The sequence below is a fragment of the Lissotriton helveticus genome, chromosome 1_1 (assembly GCF_964261635.1).
Source record: "Lissotriton helveticus chromosome 1_1, aLisHel1.1, whole genome shotgun sequence".
Classification (NCBI taxonomy): Eukaryota; Metazoa; Chordata; class Amphibia; order Caudata; family Salamandridae; genus Lissotriton; species Lissotriton helveticus.
Window position 1 is genome coordinate 1,271,217,051 of NC_136057.1, and position 20,762 is coordinate 1,271,237,812.

General features: G+C 50.3%; 1 protein-coding gene across 2 annotated transcripts in view; it reads left to right on the top strand.

Moving 5' to 3' along the window:
* The window catches only part of SRPK2 (SRSF protein kinase 2), a 704,996-nt gene that overhangs the window by 512,277 nt on the left and 171,957 nt on the right, over positions 1-20,762 (top strand). For both annotated transcript variants that reach the window (XM_078680403.1, XM_078680411.1), the window contains one exon: positions 1,576-1,684. In XM_078680403.1, the coding sequence (XP_078536529.1) occupies positions 1,576-1,684 (109 nt within the window). The remainder of the gene's footprint in view (positions 1-1,575; positions 1,685-20,762) is intronic.

Below are 20,762 nucleotides of genomic sequence, written 5' to 3' on the forward strand. Positions count from 1 at the left end.
TTGTGTGCTGGCACCGACCCTGTTTTGCCTCTTCGTCAACGGGGTAATCGCCCACCTGAATGCCACTGATTATACTGACGCCCCCAAATTGAATGGCAGCAGGGTGCCCGCAATTATGTTTGCGGACGACACCCTGCTGTTATCCAGAACCCCAATGGGGATACAGAGGATCCTCGATTCCTTTGTAGCCTTCTGTGCAGACAGGGGGCTAGAAATCAACGCGGAAAAAACCAAATTCATGGTTTTGAACCCGAGCCAAAAATTGCGGCCGAATCCGCAACTGGGAGCTGTACGACTCGAGAGAGTAGCCACCTTTAAATATCTTGGTGTGACTCTTAACGAAACCATGTCTTGAGGATCCCACCAGACTAGGGCAAACCTCAAATTCACACAAACTACTGGGGGTATTGCCCGGATGATGACCGGCTCATCATACCGCCCATTGGGGGCACTAATCCAGATATACAAGGCCCAGGCTAGGGGAGCGATCATGTATGGGGCGGAATTGTGGGGCCATACACCTTGTCGGAGTCTGTCATTAACGGAAAACAAGTTTATAAGGCAGATAGCCGCACTCCCGCCCAGTACCCCGCTCCTCCCCTTGAGGCTTGATTTGGGCCTACGACCGCTAGCCGATGAAATAAGCCTGAGACCCATAGCCTTCTGGCGTAGGCTGTGGAGCAGTAACGATCTTGCAGAATACAGGGCGGAATTGGTCGAATTATTGAACCATCCAAAAGCGCTCTGCATCCCCTGGGTCAAAAACATCCAAGCCACTTGTATGGAATTAGGGCTCCCTGACTTATGGACGGAGCCGGCGAATGCCGCATTAAACATCTCCAAAAGGTCCCTGGCTAATATATACCATGAACAAAAACTAGCTAGGGCCCAAGCTATACAGGCAGAAGGGTCTTTATCTTTTGTGTTTTTGCAAAGCAAGGACCTTTATAGGTTTGAGAAGGTATTGGATCCTATCTCTCCTGTACTCGCTAGAAAGCTGTTTCTTCAATGGAGATATGGCACGCTGCCCTTCCGGTCCTTTACAAGCACTTGGTCATCATCCTCCACTACAAAGCAGTGTCCGGCCTGTGATGCTATGGAGGAAACTGACTTACACGTGTCTTACTTCTGCCCAGCCTACAAGGTAGCTAGAAAATACTGGCTCCTCCCACTGATAAGGAATATGGGCTGCAGGGAATATGCACCAATGTATAGGATTCTAAAATCTGATCTCTCTGGCCCAACTGTTTTCGCATTAACAACATTTTTTACCAAGGTTTGGCATACTCGTAATCGTATTTTAAAGATGTTGGATCCTTCTTAAAATTTTAGATCCACAGTTTTTTAAAGCATTTTTGTATATGCATTCCAATGGTTTTATCTCTTTATGAACTGATTTATCTGTGATGTATATGTGTATTGTTCATCTTTTATGGCCAAATGGCCGAAATAAAGATTGGAAATGGAATGTCAGGGACTAATCCTCTTAGCTATGTCCTCCGTTCACATGCACAGTTCTGATTTGTTTGATATTTTTTTTAATTAGCATGTCCTCTTTTATTTGTCTCTTAATAGGTGGCTACCATCCAGTGAAAATCGGGGATCTTTTCAATGGCCGGTACCATGTTATAAGAAAACTAGGATGGGGGCACTTTTCAACGGTTTGGCTCTGCTGGGATATGCAGTAAGATCATTTTTTATTTTTTAAATCAATTTTTTTCCTGTTCTTGTTGAATCAACATATGATGTGTAATTTGCAGAAATCACTGTGAGGCATTTGAGCATAGACTGCGTTTGTGTCTGAGGCTTCATGGATTTTTGAGGAAAGTATTAGTCGTGGTTTAAAGAGCCCTGACCGTCTGAATTGTATTTGGTTTTGAAAGTCTTTGTTTTATTTAATTTTCCTACGGTGGCCCCAGTGAGCTGATTCCAGAGAGTATATTTTAGGTGCACAAGCAGGATGTTGTACCACTGTCTGACCTACACCAGTGAATCTTTAGTTTTAAACTTTGGGCTTTATAAAAGGCTTTACTTTTGAATGTGCTCATACTTTTATTGCATTTTTTGATTATTTTATGTGACAATCCATAGAATTAAACATTAGACAATGGCAAAACTCTTACTAAAAAAGGTTCGTCCACCTCAGCTAATTCCTGCAAAGGTTCTGGGTGGTCTGTCAAGCGGGGACCGAGAAAAAGGGGAAGGTTTCCCAAAACGCGTTTTCGAATACAATTTCCTATAGGCATTTTGAACCGCACTGCATTCAAAACAGTAGAACGGAATTACACTGAATTTGCAGAAGCTAGACCTTTCCTCAGAAACTGTGCTTTTTGTGATTTGGTGTAAATTCTGTCAGTATTTTTGAGAAATTAGATTCAGAATTTATATAAATATCTAGCATTGCTGTCCTACCACAGGACGGTTTGATTAAAAATAACGTTCTGTCATCAACATCAACAAAGATGTTAAGCAGCCATTTTAGTACTTGGGGACTCTGTCCCAGTGTCATGAGATGAAAAAAGATAACACAAAGAGGGCAGGGTAGGGACACTGCCACCCTGCATTCCAAGAGAGGGACATAACCGCCACTTCCAACGTAGTGAGCTTGCTTGGCAGTGTGGGCTCCCCGCCCATCCCAGTAGGTTTTTTTATTTTTTAAAGTTCTGATAGAGACTTGTAGCAGCAGAGCAGATTCCTAACCTTTTTAATATACCTCAGGTGTCACACTGTGTCCGGAAACTTTTCAGCAGTACATCTGCGCAATGGAAGGTGGCGCCTTGCTTCTCCGCACTGACACCATTTCTCTCCAGGAATGACGTGCATGATTTATATAGGCAACACTCCTGCTCATTGACATCAGTTCTTTTGTTTCCGCGCCACCAGATATAGATCTGGAGCCTTCTCTTAATTTCTTTCAGACTAGTACCTCAAAATGTTTTTCAGTGTTTTAGGGCTGTCCCTCGACACTCCTGAATGCCTTTCCACCAATACCACACCTGTCTCGTGTTCTAAAAAAGGTCAAGACCTACAGGGGTCAAGTCATCCTTGCTGCTCCGGATTGGGGAAAGAGAGTATGGTATTCAAAACTCCTGGGCTTTGAAGATATGCATTTTGATTAGGCTGCCCCTCCAATTGGACCTTCTGTTGCAGTAACAGGGCAGGGTTTTGCACTCGGGTCTTCGCAGTCTCCACCTTCATGCTTGAAGATTGAGCAGCGTTATCTGAACACCTTGGCAGACTGATGTTATCTTGACAGCCAGGTGTCCTTCACTAAAAACGGTATACATCTGTCGTTGGGACAGATTTCTGGCTTGGTACGGCAAACGCCAGTTTGACCCATTCCAGTCCAAGTGAGCTGATGTTCTGCCGTTTGTTCTATCTCTTCCCCAGCAAGGCCCTGCTTTGGGTTCAGTTAAAGATGATCTTTTGGCATTCATACAGTTGCCAGATCAGCCCTCACTGTTAAAATCACCAGTTGTAATGTGGTTTTTGAGAGGTTACACGATATGTTTTGCTGTAACTCTTTGTGGTGGCCCGATGGGACCGTAATCTGGTCCTGACTTAACTGATGGGCATTCTGCCTGAGCCACTTCACAGCTATCCATTACAGATCCTTACCATTAAGACTGTGTTTCTCGTCATCATCAGCTTGGCACGGTGAATGAGCGAGCTTCAGGTTCTTTGTGTCGTCCACCTTACACTACCTTCTTCCCAGACAAACTGGTTCTGTGGACTCCGGCATCCTTCCTGCCGAAAGTTGTGACGATGTTTCCCATTGGTCAAACCATCACCCTGCCTGTGTTCCACATCACCCCTCAAAAGAGGAGTAGAGAACCCATTGCTTGGACCCCAAGACAGCTCTGAGCTTCTACATAGATTATACCAAGGACTACCAGGTGTACAATCAGCTCTTTGTGGGGGTGTCTGGAGTGAAAAAGGCAAGGCAGTGCAGAAGAGAACCATCTCATATTGGATTGTGCTCTGCATAAAGATCTTATGTTCACTGGCTAAGAAGAAGCCTCTAGAAAGTCTGCATGCTCAATCTACAAGGGCCAAAGCTGCTATCACTGCGTTAGCACGCGGAGTCCCTGTCCTAGGGATGTTAGGCAGCTACGTGGGCGTTCACCCATGTGACCATCAAGTACTATTTTCGGGAGACTCCGGTTCATTAGGAGGGGCATTTTGTCAGCTTTGTCTTGAAGGCTTTTCTCATTTGAATCTTCTCACAATCCCACCTCCCATAGGCACTATTTTGGTATCTATTAAAACGTGAGGAATCTGCAGCTAGAAGTCCCTCAAAAACAAGTTGTTTATCTTTGGTAACACTCTTTCTGGTATGGACTCTATTTTATTGCAGATTCCTTACCGACTCTTCCCATCCTCCAGGTTCTTTGATTGGACTCTTATCCATTAATAACATCCCAAGCCTAGGAATCTCGGCACTGTCTACCAATTTGCTTTTGGGGCTCTGTGCCTTTTCCATGGCCCCCTGCCAATCGAGGACTGCCTTTCACTTCTATTTTGGATATGGAAGGAGCTTCAACTGCATCCTTACCTGCCCGCCATCACGCCACGCAAGTTCCACCAGATTCAGTGTGACCAAAAACGTGGTACCCTCAGACTTTTGTGATCGGACAACCATATTTCAAGGCAATCCATCAACCAGTGGGAGGCTATATGCGCCGTCACCTGCACATTGGAAGTCGATAACATCTGACCGTGCGGCTCTACAGATTGTCCGAAGAGGCTACTCCATCCCCTTCGTGACTATCCTCCACCCATGCCACCCACTTGCGACCGGCTGACGGAGGACTAGCTCTCCTTATTCCACCAGGAGGTGGCGACTCTCTTGCCTAAGGGAGGCATAGGGAGAGTTCTGATGCCAGAAGTAGGTTGTGGTTGTTTCTCGCTACTTTCTGTTGCCCAAAATGGACAGGCGCTTTTGTCCTTTCCTAGACCTGCATCCACTCAGTTTCTTTCTCAAAAAGGAGAAATTCAAAATGCTCCCACTTGCTCTAGTCCTGTCTGCCCTGAACCTGAGAGATTGGATGGTTGTGTTGGACTTACAGGAAGTAGAGGAGTTGGCCTAACGGCTAGGGCGCTCGACCTCGGACCTGGAGGAGCCGGGTTCGAGTCTCGGTAACGACGCCAAACATCCTGTGATTCTGGGCAAATCACTTAATCTCCCCGTGCCTAAAATGAATGTGTGTCCGTCCTCATGTAACGTAACTGGTGCTATGTAAAGCGCTCTGATACCCGATTCGGTTTGGGTCTAGTTCGCGCTATATAAAACTCTGCAAAAAAAAACAAAAAAGTGTATTTGCACATTTCCATCCTGCCTGCGCAAAGATGTTACCTACAGTTCACGGTAGGCCATGAGCACTTTCAGTTCGCTGTTCTCCCTTTTGGCTTTAATAGTGCCCCTCAAGTGTTTACCAAGGTGATGGCAGTGGTTGCAGCTCTTCTGTAGAGAACGAGGGTTCCAATCTTTCCCTATATCAACGACTAGCTGTTGAAGGGGGGCTCGCCCCAGGCAGTAATTTCCCACCTCCAGACTACGGCGTACCTCCTGCACTCGCCGGTTGTTCACTATCCGCATGCTGAAGTCACACCTGACTCCCTCTCAGACGGTCCGGTCCATTTCATCAGAGTTGTTCTGGACACAGTGCAGTTTCTGGCTTATCCTCCCAAACGGCAAGTCCATTGTTTTCAGACCACGATACTGATGTTCCATCCTCAATCCTGGGTTTCACTGAGACAGACTCGGAGGCTGCTGGGCCTCTTGGCCGCCAGCATCCTGCATGTTACAAATGCCCGCTGTCGTATGCAGGCTCTGCAGTGAGATCTCAAGTTCAAGTGGGCACAGCACCAAGGAAATCCCTCAGATATGGTCCAGATCTTGGAGAGTGCTCTCAAAGATCTGCAGTGGTGGTTAATGAACTGCGATTGGGTCAATGGCAGACCTTTCTACCTTTCCCAGTCAGATCTGACAGTGGTGACATGTGTCACTCCTGAGATGGGGCAACCATCTAGAAGAGGTGGAAACAGAGGCAGACTGACCGTAGGGGGCATCAGGTGTTTCCCCTGGGGGATGCTTTTGCAGCGCTGCTGCAGTATCAGCCCCCCAGTAACAAAAGCAGCAGCGCTTCACTCTTGCACTGCCCCAGCGGGGTGGGGGAGACTGAGGCGGGGGGATTTTGTCAAAATTGCCAGGGCTGTTTTGGGTTCCCTGTCCAGCCCTGGGTGGGAATTGGAGGCCTCTGGTCTCTGGCAGAATCCAGATTCCTCATCAACCTACTGGAGCTCCAGGTGATCCGGCTTGTTTTGAAACCCTTTCTACCCTTCATCAGCAAAAGGCCAGTGCAGGTGTTCACGGACAGCACTGCCACCATGTGGTACTGCAGCGAACCGGGCGGAGTGGAGTTGTGGACCCTTTTTTCAAGAGGCCCTGCACTGGACATGGTTGGAACACCAGTGCATTTTTTTCTGGTGGTTCAACAGCTGACGCGACCTCTGAACACCAGGGTGTAGGAACTCAGAAGAAGATGCTAAGCGGATCATGAATGGCATCTCCATCCAGTGGTGCAAGATCTTTCAGCAGTGGACAAAACCTTGGTTAGATATGTTTGCCACTGCCATGAACAGGCTTTTTCGACAATTCTGCGCGCTAGAGTTTCCAAGGTGGCTCTCGCTCAAAGACGCTTTTTGTCTCGAGTTGAGCTCAGGCTTCCTATACGCCTTTCTGCATATAGCACTCCTACCCAGAGTTCTCAAGAAGGTCAGGAATGATCTGGCCCAAGTTATCCTTGTGGCTCTGAACTGGGCTCCGAGAGTTTGCTATCTCGAGCTGTTGAACGTGGCCATTGGTCTTCTGATCAATCTGCCCATTCGGGAGGATTTTCTGTCACAACAGCAGTGGAGGGTTCTCCACCCAAACCTGTCAATGCTCTGCTTTCATGTGCAGAGCTTGTGTGGCGATAGTTGACAGCTTTCGACCTTCTGCCCGAAGTCTGCTTTGTTATCATAGCAGCCAGGTGTCCCTCCTTCAAGACTGTATATGCCTGCCCCTAGGGCAAATGTGAGGCTGGTGTGCAGAAAAGCAAGTTGAAATCCTTTCTGCACCCCTTCTCAGGTTATTCTGATTATTCTTTCTCTTGTCCATCATGGCTCTGCTTTGGGCACCTTTAAAGATGATCTTTCCTCCATTTCAGCCTCCCTGTGGTTGCCTGATCAACTATCTCTCTTCCAATCCCCAATTGTAAAAAGGTTTTTTAAAGGTCCCCAACATATGTTTCTACCTTCACATATTATCATGCTTCAATGGGACCTCAATCTTGTAGTTGCATTTTTGATGTGTGCTCCCTTTGAGCCGCTGCATTCCTTTCAGGCTCCTTTACATCAAGATGGGCTTCCCAGTGGCCATATGATCTGTCCAGAGGGTCAATGAGCTCCAGGCCGTGTCATCTAAGCCTCCGTACCTAACCATTTACACAGATAAGCTGGTTCTTTGCTAGAGCTTCCTTTCTGCTAAAAGTAGTCACACATTCTATCTAGGCCAGTCCATCATCCTGCCTACCTGCTATGCTCTGCCTCATCTCTCGCAGGAAGAGGAGCGGCCCCATTGACTGGACCCACAAAATATATCCAGGTGGACAACCAACTCTTCGTGGGGTGTGTTTGAGCCAAGAAGGGGAAGGCTCTGCAGAAACGGACTATCTCTATGCATTAACATCTAATAGGCACTGTGCAAGAATTAGTCCCTTGAGGGTTTGCATACTTATTCCATCAGAGCTTAGGCTGTGACCACTGCATTAGCATACAGGGCTCCGGTGCTGGACATCTACCAGGTAACATCGTGGGCTTCTCTGCACATGTTCACCAAGCACTACTGCCTGTATAGTCAGGTCCGTCGGGGTGGGCACTTTGCTTGTTCGGTCCTGCAAGACTTTCTTGTGTGAATTTGTCCAACAGACCCACCTTCGGGTAGATATTGCTTAGGTATCTATGATAAGGTAAGGAATATTCAGCTAGAAGTCTCTATCAAATGAACATGTTACTTACCTTCAGTAACGCCGAGAGACTATTCAGCCACAGATTCCTTTCCGACCGTCCCATCCTCCCTGCTCTGCGAACAGATTTCTAGGGTCAAGACTGTTCCCCTTTCAGAGCCCTACTTTTCCACACCTCCTGGTTAGTGTTTTGTGGCTCCACACTCCTTGTGTGGAAAATCGCAAAGAGAAACTGACATCAGCACGCTTGGGTGCTGCCAATATACGCACTGCGTACGTCACTTCCAGCATGGATGATTTCATGCCGAACTGAACTATGTCACCTACCGGCACACAGGGGTACCGCTTAGGAAAAACATCTGGATCCAGTATTGCGCCTGGGGATAATTCTAAGATAAGGAACTTGCAGCTGGATAGAGTCGGTACCAGATAAGGTGTTACCGAAGGCATGTAACTTATTCTTTAGGGCACGAATTTAGTTACTTGAGATAACTATAACTGGTGAAATTCAGTGGCTTTGTTTGTTTTAATCGGTAGGTCTTAACTGACACTTTCACCTAAGTGTATTGTCCCTTTAACCTTTAGTTTTTTCAGTGGAAAAATAATAGTGCCTTTCCTGTTACTAATTCCTGTAGACTTCCTCCCACGGTCTTACAGCTGAAGATTTAAAAAACGACACATTACTGTCCACTTCAAGCCAATCAATATACAGCAGAGAGGGGGTATAATATGTCATTAACACAGTGTTGCCAATCCCTTCTTATGATTGCTATATTGATTCTACATAATAGATTAATCTTTTACACCAATGGAGAGCTTGATTTCTTCCTGTACACCAAGGCACTCATTGTAGGTTTTGGCTAGATTCTCGCAGGTCAAATTAGTCAACATCTAATTTTGTCAAGTGCAGTGGGCTCAAATGCAAAAAGAAATAAAGAACATAAGGATTTTGTTGCATTAATGAATTTTTCTGCATGTTATGTCATATTTTTTATTGAAAATTCTTATTAGGAGCTATTTTCACAAGTGGTAAATACCTTAATTTGTGGTAATGGATGGTAACTACTAAATGAGCTAAATACCATTATTTAGGCTGCCTAAATTTAAATGTGCACACAATATAATAATGTGACCCAGTATCCCTCAGAGCCTGGGCATCTAGAAAGTATAATACATCTGGTTCTGTTGGGCAAACAATAACTTTACAGTTTCAACAATAAATGTACAGAAAGAAGGAAATACACATTGATGAAGTTAATCAAGGTTAATATATTGCGATTTTTAGCTTTTGGTGTTCACTTTTCAAATGTTTGTCACGAGAAAATCTTTACAATTGAAAAGGCGAAGCAGTGACTTAAAAGTGGAATAAGTGATCCAGAGGTGGCAAGGGGTTTTGAAGTGAAGATACTATGTACAGTGCTATACAAAACAGTTTGTAAAATGCTGAAATCAATGGAAATCAGTCCCTAAACATATGAATCTCCAATTCATCTCATATACATTCTGTTATTTTAAGTGAGAAGGAGAACGTAGGGTGTGGATTGTCGAGATACGTTGACGTTTCAACCCAGGATTGTGCACAAATGCAACAGAGACACGGCTGGTCTTCCTCAGGATGAGGAAATGACAGCCAGTGGTAGTGGTGCTGGGTACCACAAGGAAAGAATAAGCATAATCCTCCGTCCGGTTGGATTCTGTAGGGAGTGCAGACAGGAATGAAGCACGTTGTTCAGAGCGGAATCTTTATCAGGAAGCTTTCTGATCACTCTCAGCCCGCCAAAGTGAAGCTTTAACCTACGGATTAAGATTCCGCTCTGAACAACGTTATTCCATCCTGTCTGCACTCCCTACAGAATGCATTGATTCCATTGTTAGATTGTTTTCTTTCTGCCGCCTGGTTTGGACATGTGTGCTGTCACTCCTGTTCAAGACTGTTACGGCACTCTTTTGGTTTGTGCTACACTCTCACCCTCTGCGTATCGAGGTATCGCTACATCGCTCGTAGAATCAATGCACTGCAGCAACCAAAGGGCCTCGCCCTTCGGTGCCTTCTCCCTTAATTCTCCATCAGGTTCTCAGAAGAATGCCCTGCTGGTGCTGGGACGTACGCCCTTCCATTAGGGTCCTCCCTACCACGTAAAATATCCTAGGACCGACTTTCATCAAGTCTGTGATCTGTATTTTGAAAGAAACCGTTAGTGTTAGATTCCTTGCCTTAGAATATCCCCAGGCATCAGGCTGGATCCGGAAAGTTTTGCGTAGCAATACCCCTGCGCGTCGGTAGGCATCGTCAACGGCTCCGCGTCCGTCGTCGGCGTCGTGGTCGCCGGGATGATGTCGTTGGAGTACTTAGATGCCGCCCTCGCGCGGTGACGTCAATTTTTCTTTTTTCCGCGCCAGCAAGCGCAGATCCGGGAAGAGCAGTACTCCTTAGTCACTTTTTTACTAAGTTTTTTCGATCTATTTTGGATCTTCTCGAGTCGTTATCGACTTCGGTGCCGGTAGGGATGCCAGGGTTCAAGCCCTGTGACAACTGTAACTGACCGATGTTGGTTACCGACCCCCACCGTCGGTGCCTTTATTGCCTCGGGCCGACCATGATGACAAGTTGTACCCCGACTGCCGGGCCTTGACGTCGAAAGCTAGGCAGGAGCGGTCCCGTAAGCGACTCGAGATCTGGCAGTCGGCCCCGTGCCGCTCGAGCGCCCGGTCCAGGAGGAGGTCGAGGGACCGGTCGCGGGGCCACAGTCATCACAGCTCGGCGAGTCAACACCACTCGTCGGGTTCAAAGTCCTCAGTTAAGTCGAGGCACAAGAAGTTGAAGAGGCGACATCGCTCTTCTGACTCCCCTCGATACTGGCGCGACGCGGCCGGGGGTTCGGGCGACACTGCCCACACGGCTCCGCCGGAGCCGCAAGCGCCGCGTCCAGCTCCACACCCGCCGTCCCTGGGCTGAACGCGATGCCGGAGGAGATCAGTGCCTTCCTCATGGCCATGAGGTCGCGCTTCCCTCCGTCCGGTCCCGTCGAGGTGCCTTCGGGCGCCGCGGACCCATCTGGGAGCCCAAGCGGGCCGGCGGCTTCGGCCCCGGCACCGTCGGCGACTTCAGTCCTGACGCCGCAGGGCTCCTCAGGATCCAGGCCTGGATCCGTGTCGACGCAGGTCGACCTTACGACCCCTCTGCCGGCGTCGTCACCAAGGGTGTCGCCCCCGGCGCCGTCCTGGGGTGTCGTCGTCCCCGCCCCGGTCCAAATCCGGCGTCGGACCGGCGCCGCCTTCGACGCCGATAGGTGAGCCCTTCACCGACGATCTGACCCCATCATTTCTTCCTGACTTTCAGGAGATGGAGGATGAGGGGGATTGGGAGGGGTCTGAGGACCCTCTGGCACTGCAGTGCTAGTTCAGTCAGGACTGGACGGACGAACGAACTTGGGGAAGCCAGTGGTCTGGACACCTCGCCCGACACTGGTTTTGTCTCTCCTCCTTCCGTGGCTACGGAGGAGGGGGCTGCATACAGTGTGGTGTTGACTCGGGCGGCCAAGGCCTTGGCTCTTGAACTCCCAGTCGCGGCCGTGAGGACTAACCTCCTCACTGAGATACCCAAACTGCAGGCAAGCTCCTCTGAACCTCTCCTGCCGTTCAACGAGGCCCTCACTGACGTTCTGTTGGGCACCTGGTCCAAGCCCTCCACAGGCATCCCTGTGGATCGGAACGTGACCCGACGCCACCGTCCGGCTACGGGCGACCCCAGTTTCCTGTCCGTTCACACCACCCCTGAGAGCCTGGTGATCCAGGCTTCAACCTCCCAGACCGCATTCCCGACCGCCCCTCTGGATCGGGAATCCAAGAGGTACGACCAGTTTGGTAAGAAGCTATACTCCTCACTGAGTTTGGATTTGCGGTCTGTCAACACCGCCTGCCTTTTGGGCCGTTACTCCTACTCTTGTTGGGATGCGGTTGCGGAAGTGCTGCCGCAATGCACGGTGGAGGTCCAGGCAAAGCTCCCCCAGGCCCTCGTGGAGGAAGGGACGTAGCACGATATTCCATTCGGTGTGGGAAGGATACCACGGACTCGCTAGGCAGGGCGATTGCAACGACGGTGGCGGTTTGCCGCCACGCCTGGCTGAGGTCCGCCAACTTTTCGGGCGATGTCCAAGCTTCCCTTATGGACATGCCCTTTGATGGCTGTCGCCTTTTTGGCGACAAGGCGGGCAGCGCGCTGGAACGTTTTAGGGACTCCAGGGCTACCGCCAAGTCCTTGGGGCTCGGCCAACGCCAGCAGACATCCGCCTTTCGTCCCTTTCGTGGCCAAGGAAGGGACACCCCCTCACGTCCAGCTAGCCACCGGCCTCAGAACCCACCTCAACGCGGTCGCGGTGACCGCCGTGGCGGTGCCGGGGGACACAGGCAAGGCCAGCCCACACCCACCCCCGCAGCATCTGCCTCAAAATCCTCCTAGTCAGAGTGTTCAGGCCCATTCGAAGCCAGTAGGGGGCAGGGTTCGCCATCACCTCCTCCACTGGCGCTCCATCACGTCGGACAGGTGGGTGCTGCAAATCGTCCAAAGGGGCTTCTCCCTCCCCCTCGAGGCGACCCCTCCAGTCATGCCACCGCAGTACCACCGCATGTCGGGGGATCACTTGCAACTTCTGCAGGAGGAAGTTACTGCCCTCTTGGCCAAGGGGGCCATCGAGCGCGTTCCTGGGCCAGAAGTAGGACGTGGTTGCTATTCCCACTACTTTCTGGTACCCAAGAAGGGCAAAGGGGGCCTACGCCCTATCTTGAATCTAAGGAGCGTCAACGGCTTCCTCTGGAAGGAGAAGTTCAAGTGCTGACTTTGGCTCAGGTCCTAGCTGCCCTGGACCCAGAAGACTGGATGGTAGCGTTGGACTTGCAGGACGCATATTTCCACATCCCCGTCCAGCAGGCCCACCGGCGTTACCTGCGGTTCACGGTAGGCCACGAGCACTTTAAGTTTTCCGTGCTCCCCTTCGGCCTTACCAGCGCCCCACAGGTATCACGAAAGTGATGGCGGTGGTCGCAGCTCATCTGCGCAGATTAGGGGGTTCAGTCTTCCCCCTATCTCGACGACTGGTTGTTGAAGGTGGGCTCGCCCCAAGAAGTCATCTCCCACCTCTAGACTACGGCCGACCTCCTGCAGTCGCTGGGGTTCTCCATCAACGTGCCGAAGTCACACCTGTGCCCCTCGCCGAAGCTCCTTTTCATCGGAGTGGTTCTGGACTCAGCGCAGTTTTGGGTTTTTCCCCCCGAACAGTGGGTTCGGGATATTCAGGCTCTGATTCCGGTCTTTCAGCCTTTATCCCGAGTCTCGGTCAGGTTGACGCTGCGGCTCCTGGGGCTGATGGCCTCCTGCTTCTGGTGCATCACGCTCAGTGGCGGATGTGCGCTCTGCAGTGGGACCTGTAGTTTCAGTGGGCACAGCATCAGGGCAACTTGTCCTATTGCGTCCGGATCTCGAGGGACACTGCGAAACAGTTGCAGTGGTGGCTCACGAACCGTGATTGGGTCAGCGGCAGATCTCTCTCCCTTCCCCAACCGGAACACGTAGTAGTGGCAGATGCGTCCCTCCTGGGATGGGGAGGCCACATGGGAGATAGGGAGATCAGAGGCCTCTGGTCTCCCGCGGAGTCCCAGCTCCACATCAACCTTCTGGAGCTGCGGGCGACCGACTTGCACTGAAAGCATTCCTTCCCTCTGTCTGGGGAAGTGTAGTGCAGGTGTTCACGGACAACACCACCGCCATGTGGTACTGCAACAAACAGGGCGGGGTGGGGTCGTGGACCCTTTGTCAAGAGTCTCTGCGCCTCTGGACATGGCTGGAACCACAGGGCGTCACCCTGGTGGTTCAACACCTGGCAGGTTCCCTGAACGCCAGGGCGGACGAACTCAGCTGCCGGTGCATGATGGATCACGAATGGCGTCTGAACTCGGACGTGGCGCAAGGTCTCTTTCGGCAGTGGGGTGTGTCTTGGTTAGATCTATTCGCCACCGAAGAGAACGCGCAAAGTCATCCGTTCTGCGCGTTGGAATTTCCAAGGCGGCACTCGCTCGGCGACGCTTTTCGTCGCGAGTGGAGCTGCGGTCTGTTGTACGCCTTTCCACCTATACCACTTCTGCCCAGAGTGCTGAAGAAGATCAGGCGAGACCGGTCCAAGTCATCCTTGTGGCTCCGGACTGGGCACGAAAATACTGGTATCCCGAGCTACTCCGCATGTCAGTCGATCGCCCGATTTGTCTGCCTCTTCAGGAGGACCTTCTGTCGCAGCAGCAGGGGACGGTCCTCCACCCGAACATGTCCAGCCTCCACCTCCATGCGTGGAGATTGGGCGGCGGCAGTTGAGGCCATTTGACTTGCCTCCTGAAGTCTGTGATGTGATTCTGGCAGCCAGGCGTCCCTCCACAAAATCGGTATACACCTGCAGGTGGAACAAATTTGTGGCATGGTGCACAGCAAAGGCTGTGGATCCTCTCTCTGCCCCCCTTTCAGAGGTTCTCCTCTTCCTTCTTTCTCTTGCCCAGCAGGGCTCTGCTCTGGGCACTCTTTAAGAGCTACCTCTCTGCCATTTCTGCCTTCTTGAGGCTTCCTGATCAGCCCTCTCTTTTCAAGTCCCCTGTTGTAAATAGATTCTTGAAGGGCATCAAGCACATGTTTCCTCCTGTTCCTTTCCTGATGCCTCAGTGGGACTTGAACCTTGTTCTAACTTATCTGATGTGCGCTCCTTTCGAGCCACTTCACAATTTCCCTCTTCGTCTTCTGACTCTCAAGACTGCATTCCTGGTTGCCATCACCTCTGCGAGGAGAGTGAGTGAGCTCCAGGCTCTATCTTCTAAGCCTCCTTTCCTTTCTGTCCATCCGGACAAGGTTGTTTTAAGAACGCGTCCTTCTTTCCTGCCCAAGGTGGTTACGGCCTTTCACATCGGGCAGTCCATCACCTTGCCCAGCTTCTTTCCGCCTCCGCATCCCTCGAAAGAGGAAGAGAGGCTCCACCGTCTGGACCCAATACGTGCGCTCTCCTTCTACCGTGATCGCACACGCCAGTTCAGGGTGGATGACCAGCTCTTTGTTGGTTACCTGGGCGCGAAGAAGGGACGGGCGGTGCACAAAGGACCATCTCTTGGTGGGTCGTGTTGTGCATCAAGGTCTGTTACTCCTTGCCTAAAAATGAGCCCCCTGTTGGGCTGAGGCCCATTCCACTCGGGCCACGGCGGCAACTACTGGCCTGGGTCGGGGAGTCCCCTTGCAGGACATCTATCAGGCAGCTACATGGGCCTCGCTGCACACGTTTGCTAGACACTACTGCCTGGACAGCCAAGTCCGGAGAGATGGCTTTTTCGGTCGATCCGTTCTCCAGGACTTTCTGGTGTGATCTTGGTCCGCAGACCCACTACCGGGGTTGGTGTTACTGGGGTATCTATTCTAAGGTAAGGAATCTAACACTAACCTGTTTATTTCAGATGCACAAGTTACTTACCTTCGGTAACGATATATCTGTAAGAAACAGTAGATGGTGTTAGATTTTTTTTTACCGCCCCACCCATCCTCCCCGTTCTGCGTACCGATATCTAGGGTTAAGGTATTTCCCTTTGAGAGCCCTAGTTTTATAGCACCAGTGTCGGTCTCTGGCATGGCTCTGCGTTCCTGGCGCGGAAAGCTATGTACAAGAACTGACGTCAGCGCACGAGGGCGGTGTCTAAGTACTCCGATGACGTCATCCCGGCGACCACGTCATCCCGGCGACCACGACGACGGATGCGGAGCTGCAGACGATGCCTACCGACGCACAGGGGTACTGTTACGCAAAACTTTCTGGATCCAGTCTGACGCCTGGGGATATTCTAAGGTAAGGAATCTAACACTAACTATTGTTTCTTACAGATATATCGTTACCGAAGGTAAGTAACTTCTGCGTTAGTCACCAAAACACAGAGAAACAGATTGCAAAGCCCTGTTGTTTCTTTATGCTCCCTAGAAAACACTTGGCACATGTCTGCTCGAAATGTAGCGGAGAAGTATCGAGGATACTCCAGACATCTTCGGACATGAAGACTGAAGAATATGAAGAGGAACACCATGGACCATCTGCTGCGGAGGTAGAGGTATTCTCTGTCGAAGGCTGTTCTGGCTCCAACCTTGATGTCAACATGGTGATGCAGAACATTACACCGGCTCAACAGTCCATGAGTACGGTTCCTCTTTTCCCTCAACACCGTGTGTGTTGAACACTCACATAGACCCTGGTGATCAGGAGGCCCTCGGTCCAGCACTGCCTTCCGGCCATGGTCGGTACAGAAAGACTGGTTCAGTTGCTCCGCCTTCTAGCTCGACTGTCGGTGCTGAGCCAACAGGCCACGCCCACCACTTCGACACGGAGTGTAACTTCAGCTCCGAAACAGAATGAGAGCTCAGCTCTGAAGCACTGGAAGCCGGCTTCTAAAGCAGATTCCTGCAAACCAGTGGAGCTCATCCTCCATAAACTACAAGAGAAACTGGATACTTGACAAAAGCTGATCCACATCCAGCCTCATACAGGGCGTATCCCTGCCAAGTCCTCGGCTCCCATTCCTCCACCATCGAAAACACAGCGGTCTTTCCATGATGCTCTGGATTCATGGATACCCTCCAAACAAAGGAAGAAAGCAGATAAAGACACTAGCCCTTTACCACTTCCACCACCCTAACCCCCTCCACCATTGCCACCACCTCCACTACCTTCCATGGCGCGTTCCCCGTCTCTGGCCAAGATAGGGAATCCAAGAGGCTGGACAGTTGGGGTAAGAAAATGTTTTCTTCTGCCAGCCTTGCATTGTGGTTGGTCAACATGCATGCTTTTTGGCCCGTTACTCCCACTCTCTGTGGGAAACGGTTGTGCAAATGATGTTACAGGTCCTGGAGGAGGCCCGGGCCCTCCTTTCCTAAGCTGTATCAGGTGAGAAAGATGCAGCAAAGTTCACATTTCGTTGTGGTCTGGACATGACCGACTCGCTGGGCAACACAATTTCATGGGATGTCCAGGCCTCTCTCATGGACATGCCCTTTGCTGGCACTCGTCTCTTAGGAGATAAGGCAGACATGATACTGGAACGCTTTAAGGTGGGCTAGGGCTTTCAGCTGCGCCACCCATACCCCAACCACAATGCCATGTAAGTTCAGCAACCTCAGCGCGACTGTGTTCGAGGCTTGTTTCGACCCCTCGGGTCAGTCCATCACCCCACTGCAGCCTCAACCTCCAAGCCCTCCTAGTCATGCCCTTCTAAATCATGGGTGGCCAGTTGGTGGCAGGATCAGCCATCACCTTCACCACTGGCAGAACATCACGTAGGACAGGTGGGTTCTCCAGATAGCCAGAAGGGAATAATGCCTATCCTTCGAGGCTACCCTTCTCTCCATGCCTCCATCTTACGACCGGCTGACGGAGGATCACTTGACTTCAGGAAGAAGTAATTACTTTTTTGGCTATGGGAGCCATAGAGGGGCTTTTGGTACCAGAAGTAGACTGTGCTTGTTATTCCCGCTACTTTCTAGTCCCGGAAAAGGGTCTATGTCCTATCCAAGATCTGCAAGCCCTCAACTACTTCCTCAAAAAGGAAAGTTCAAGATTCTCACCCCAGTTCAGGCAGGCGCCCTGGACCCAGGAGACTGGATGGTATCTCCTATGGACTCCCATGTTCAAATTCCTGTCCTTCCTGCTCATCGACACTACCTGCGGTTCACAGTAGGCCACAAGCATTTTCAGTTCACTGTGCTCCCCTTTGGCCTAACCAGCACCTCTCGGGTGTTCACCAATATGATGGTGGTGGTCGCAGCTCATCTGTGCAGATCTGGGTTGCCAGTCTTCCTCTATCTCGATGACTGGCTCTTGAAGGCGGGCTTGCCCCAGACTGTCATCTCCCACCTCCAGACTACGGCAAACCTCCTGCTTTCTCTGAGATTCTCTATTAACGTGCCAAAGTCACACCTGACTCCCTCTTAGACGCTCCCTCTCAGACGCTCCCTTTCATTGTGGCTGTTCTGGACACAATGCAGTTTTGGGCCTTACCTCATGAGTGGCGAGTCTGGGATATTCAGGCTACGATTCAGATACGTCAATTGCTGGAGCTCCGAGCAATTCGTTTGGCATTGAAAGCCTTTCTTCCTCAATCAAGGGAAACCTGATTCAAGTGTTCCCGGACAACACCATCGCCTTGTGGTACTGCAACAAACAGGGCAGGGTTGTGGACCCTGTGTCAAGAGGCCCTGGGCCTCTGAACATGGATGGAACAGCTGGGCATATCCCTGGTGGTTCAACACATGGCAGGCTCTGTGCCTCGTGTGGGGCCCAATGATGAAGCATGCCACCAACTAGGTTGGTGGGTGAGCGCCTTCATAAAAAACTAATAAGTCTTTTCTGAGACACACACAACATGAGCGTTACCAATTTAGCTAGCTCCTATTGATTATTACTTAAATTCCTTGGGGAAGTGAACTAGCTACCTTAGTTCCTCCCTCTCCTTTTTGATACATACCAGGCTCTGTGAACGCCAGGGCAGACAAACTCAGCCGTCTATGCCGACCGGATCACAAATGGCTTCTCCATGCGGCGGTGGTGCTATTTCAACAGTGGGGAGAGCCTTGGTTGGATCTGCTTTCCTCCGCTGAGAACGCCCAATGTCAGCAGTTTTGTGCACTGGTGTTTCCAAGGCGGCTCTCGCTCGGAGACGCTTTTCATTTTGTGTGTAGCTCAGGCCTCCTGCACCCCTTTCTGTTGTTACCACTCTTGTCTAGAGTGCTCAAGAAGATCAGGAGCGACAGGGCCCGGATCATTCTTGTGGCTCCAGTCTGGGCACAGAGAGTCTGGTATCCTGAGCTTCTCCAATTGAGCATTGATCCTCCGATCAGGCTGCCCCTTCGGAAGGATCTTCTGTCGCAGCAGCAGGGAAGGGCGTAGAGCCTGTAAACTCTACACCTTCTTGCATGGAGATTGAGTGGTGGCATTTGCCCTTACACCCGAAATGTAAACTGCTATTTTAGAGACCCGGCAGCCCTACACCAAGACCGTGAACACCTGCAGATGGAACAAATTTGTAAAGTATTATACCAAAAGGTCTTTTGGTTCTCTTTCTGCTTCCCTTTCTAAAGTTTTGCTTTTTATTTTGTCCCTTGCCCAGCAGGGCTTTGCTCTGGGCACTCTCAAATGGTAACTTTCAGCCCTGCCTGCCTTCTTACTGCTGCCAGATCAACCCTCATTATTTAAATCCCCTATTGTAAACAGATTCCTTAAAGGCCTTGTACATACTTTCCCACGTTCCACTTTCAATATGCCTCATTTGGACCTTAATCTGGCTCTCACCTTTTTAATGTGCGCTTCATTTGACCTGCTGCACAACTGCCCCCTCTGGCTGCCTACCATCAAGACTGCCTTTTTAGTGGCGCTAATATCTGCCAGGAGAGTGAGCGAGTAGATGGCTTGGTCATCCAAGCCTCCACATCTGACAAATTGGTGCTTTGCACTAGGGCCTCTTTCCTCCCGAAAGTGGTCACTCCTCTTCATGTGGCCCAATCTGTCAACTTGTCCACTTTGAGCGCTCCTCCGCGTTCTTCTAAAGAAGAGCGACTCCACCGTCTGGACACAAAAAGAGCATTAACATTTAACCTTGACCGCACTGAGGAGTTCCGGGTGGACAACCAACTCTTTGTGGGAGCGAAGAAAGGTTGTGCGGTGCAGAAGAGGATCATCTCTCGATGGGTTGTTTCCCGGCATCAAGATTTGTTACGCTCTTGCCAAGAAGCAGCCTCCTGAAGGCCCAAGAGCTCATTCCACCAGAGCTAAGGCTACTACCACGGCGTTGCTCTGTGAGGTTCCCTTTCTGGGCATTTGTCAGGCAGCAACGTGGGTATTCCTGAACTTGTTTACCAAGCACTACTGCCTTGGCGGTCAAGTCCGCAGGGATGGCCTCTTTGGCCACTCTTCACCGCAGGCTTTCTGGTCTAAACTTGTCCGCAGTCCCTCCTCCGGGCATGGTATTGCTTGGTTATCTATTCAAAGGTAGGGAATCCCCGGCTAGTTGTCTCCATCAGATGAATAAGTTACTTGCCTTTGGTAACGTCTTATCTGGTATAGACATGATCTAGCCGCTGATTCCTTACCAACCCACCCATCCTTCCTGCACTATGAACAGGTTTCTAGGGTCAGGACTGATCCCTTTCAGGGCCCTAGTTGTTCAGAAAAACACCATTGTCAGTGCAATTCATGGCTCTGTGCTTCTGGTATAGAAAATCGTGTAAAGTAACTGACGTCGGTGTGCCAAGGTGGTGTCTATATAACTGACGCAGATGGCATCGATGACGCCGATGACATCACACGGAGCCGACCGGCGTGCAGGGGTATTGCCCCAAGAAATTTTTTTCTGATGCCTGGGAAATTCATAAGGTAAGGAGTATGCGCCTAGACCAAGTGTCTACCAGATAAGGCGTTACTGAAGGTAAGTAACTTGTCCATTAGGTAGCCAATAAGGCGTGCTAGATAAAACGTAAAGATAATTCTGCAAAAAAGAAAGGAGCTACAGTAGCTTTTATAGGCAATGTTTCTTTAAAGAAATTTGCATAGCAGTAGGATTGTCTTTTTGACACAGATGTATGAATTACTGTGAGAAATTGGGATGTTGGTTGATAGAGGGGGTGACCCATATTCAGGCACGGGCTTCAGCCACGATCCGTTTCAGGGTGAAGCACAAAAGTCACTAAATCAACCTGTG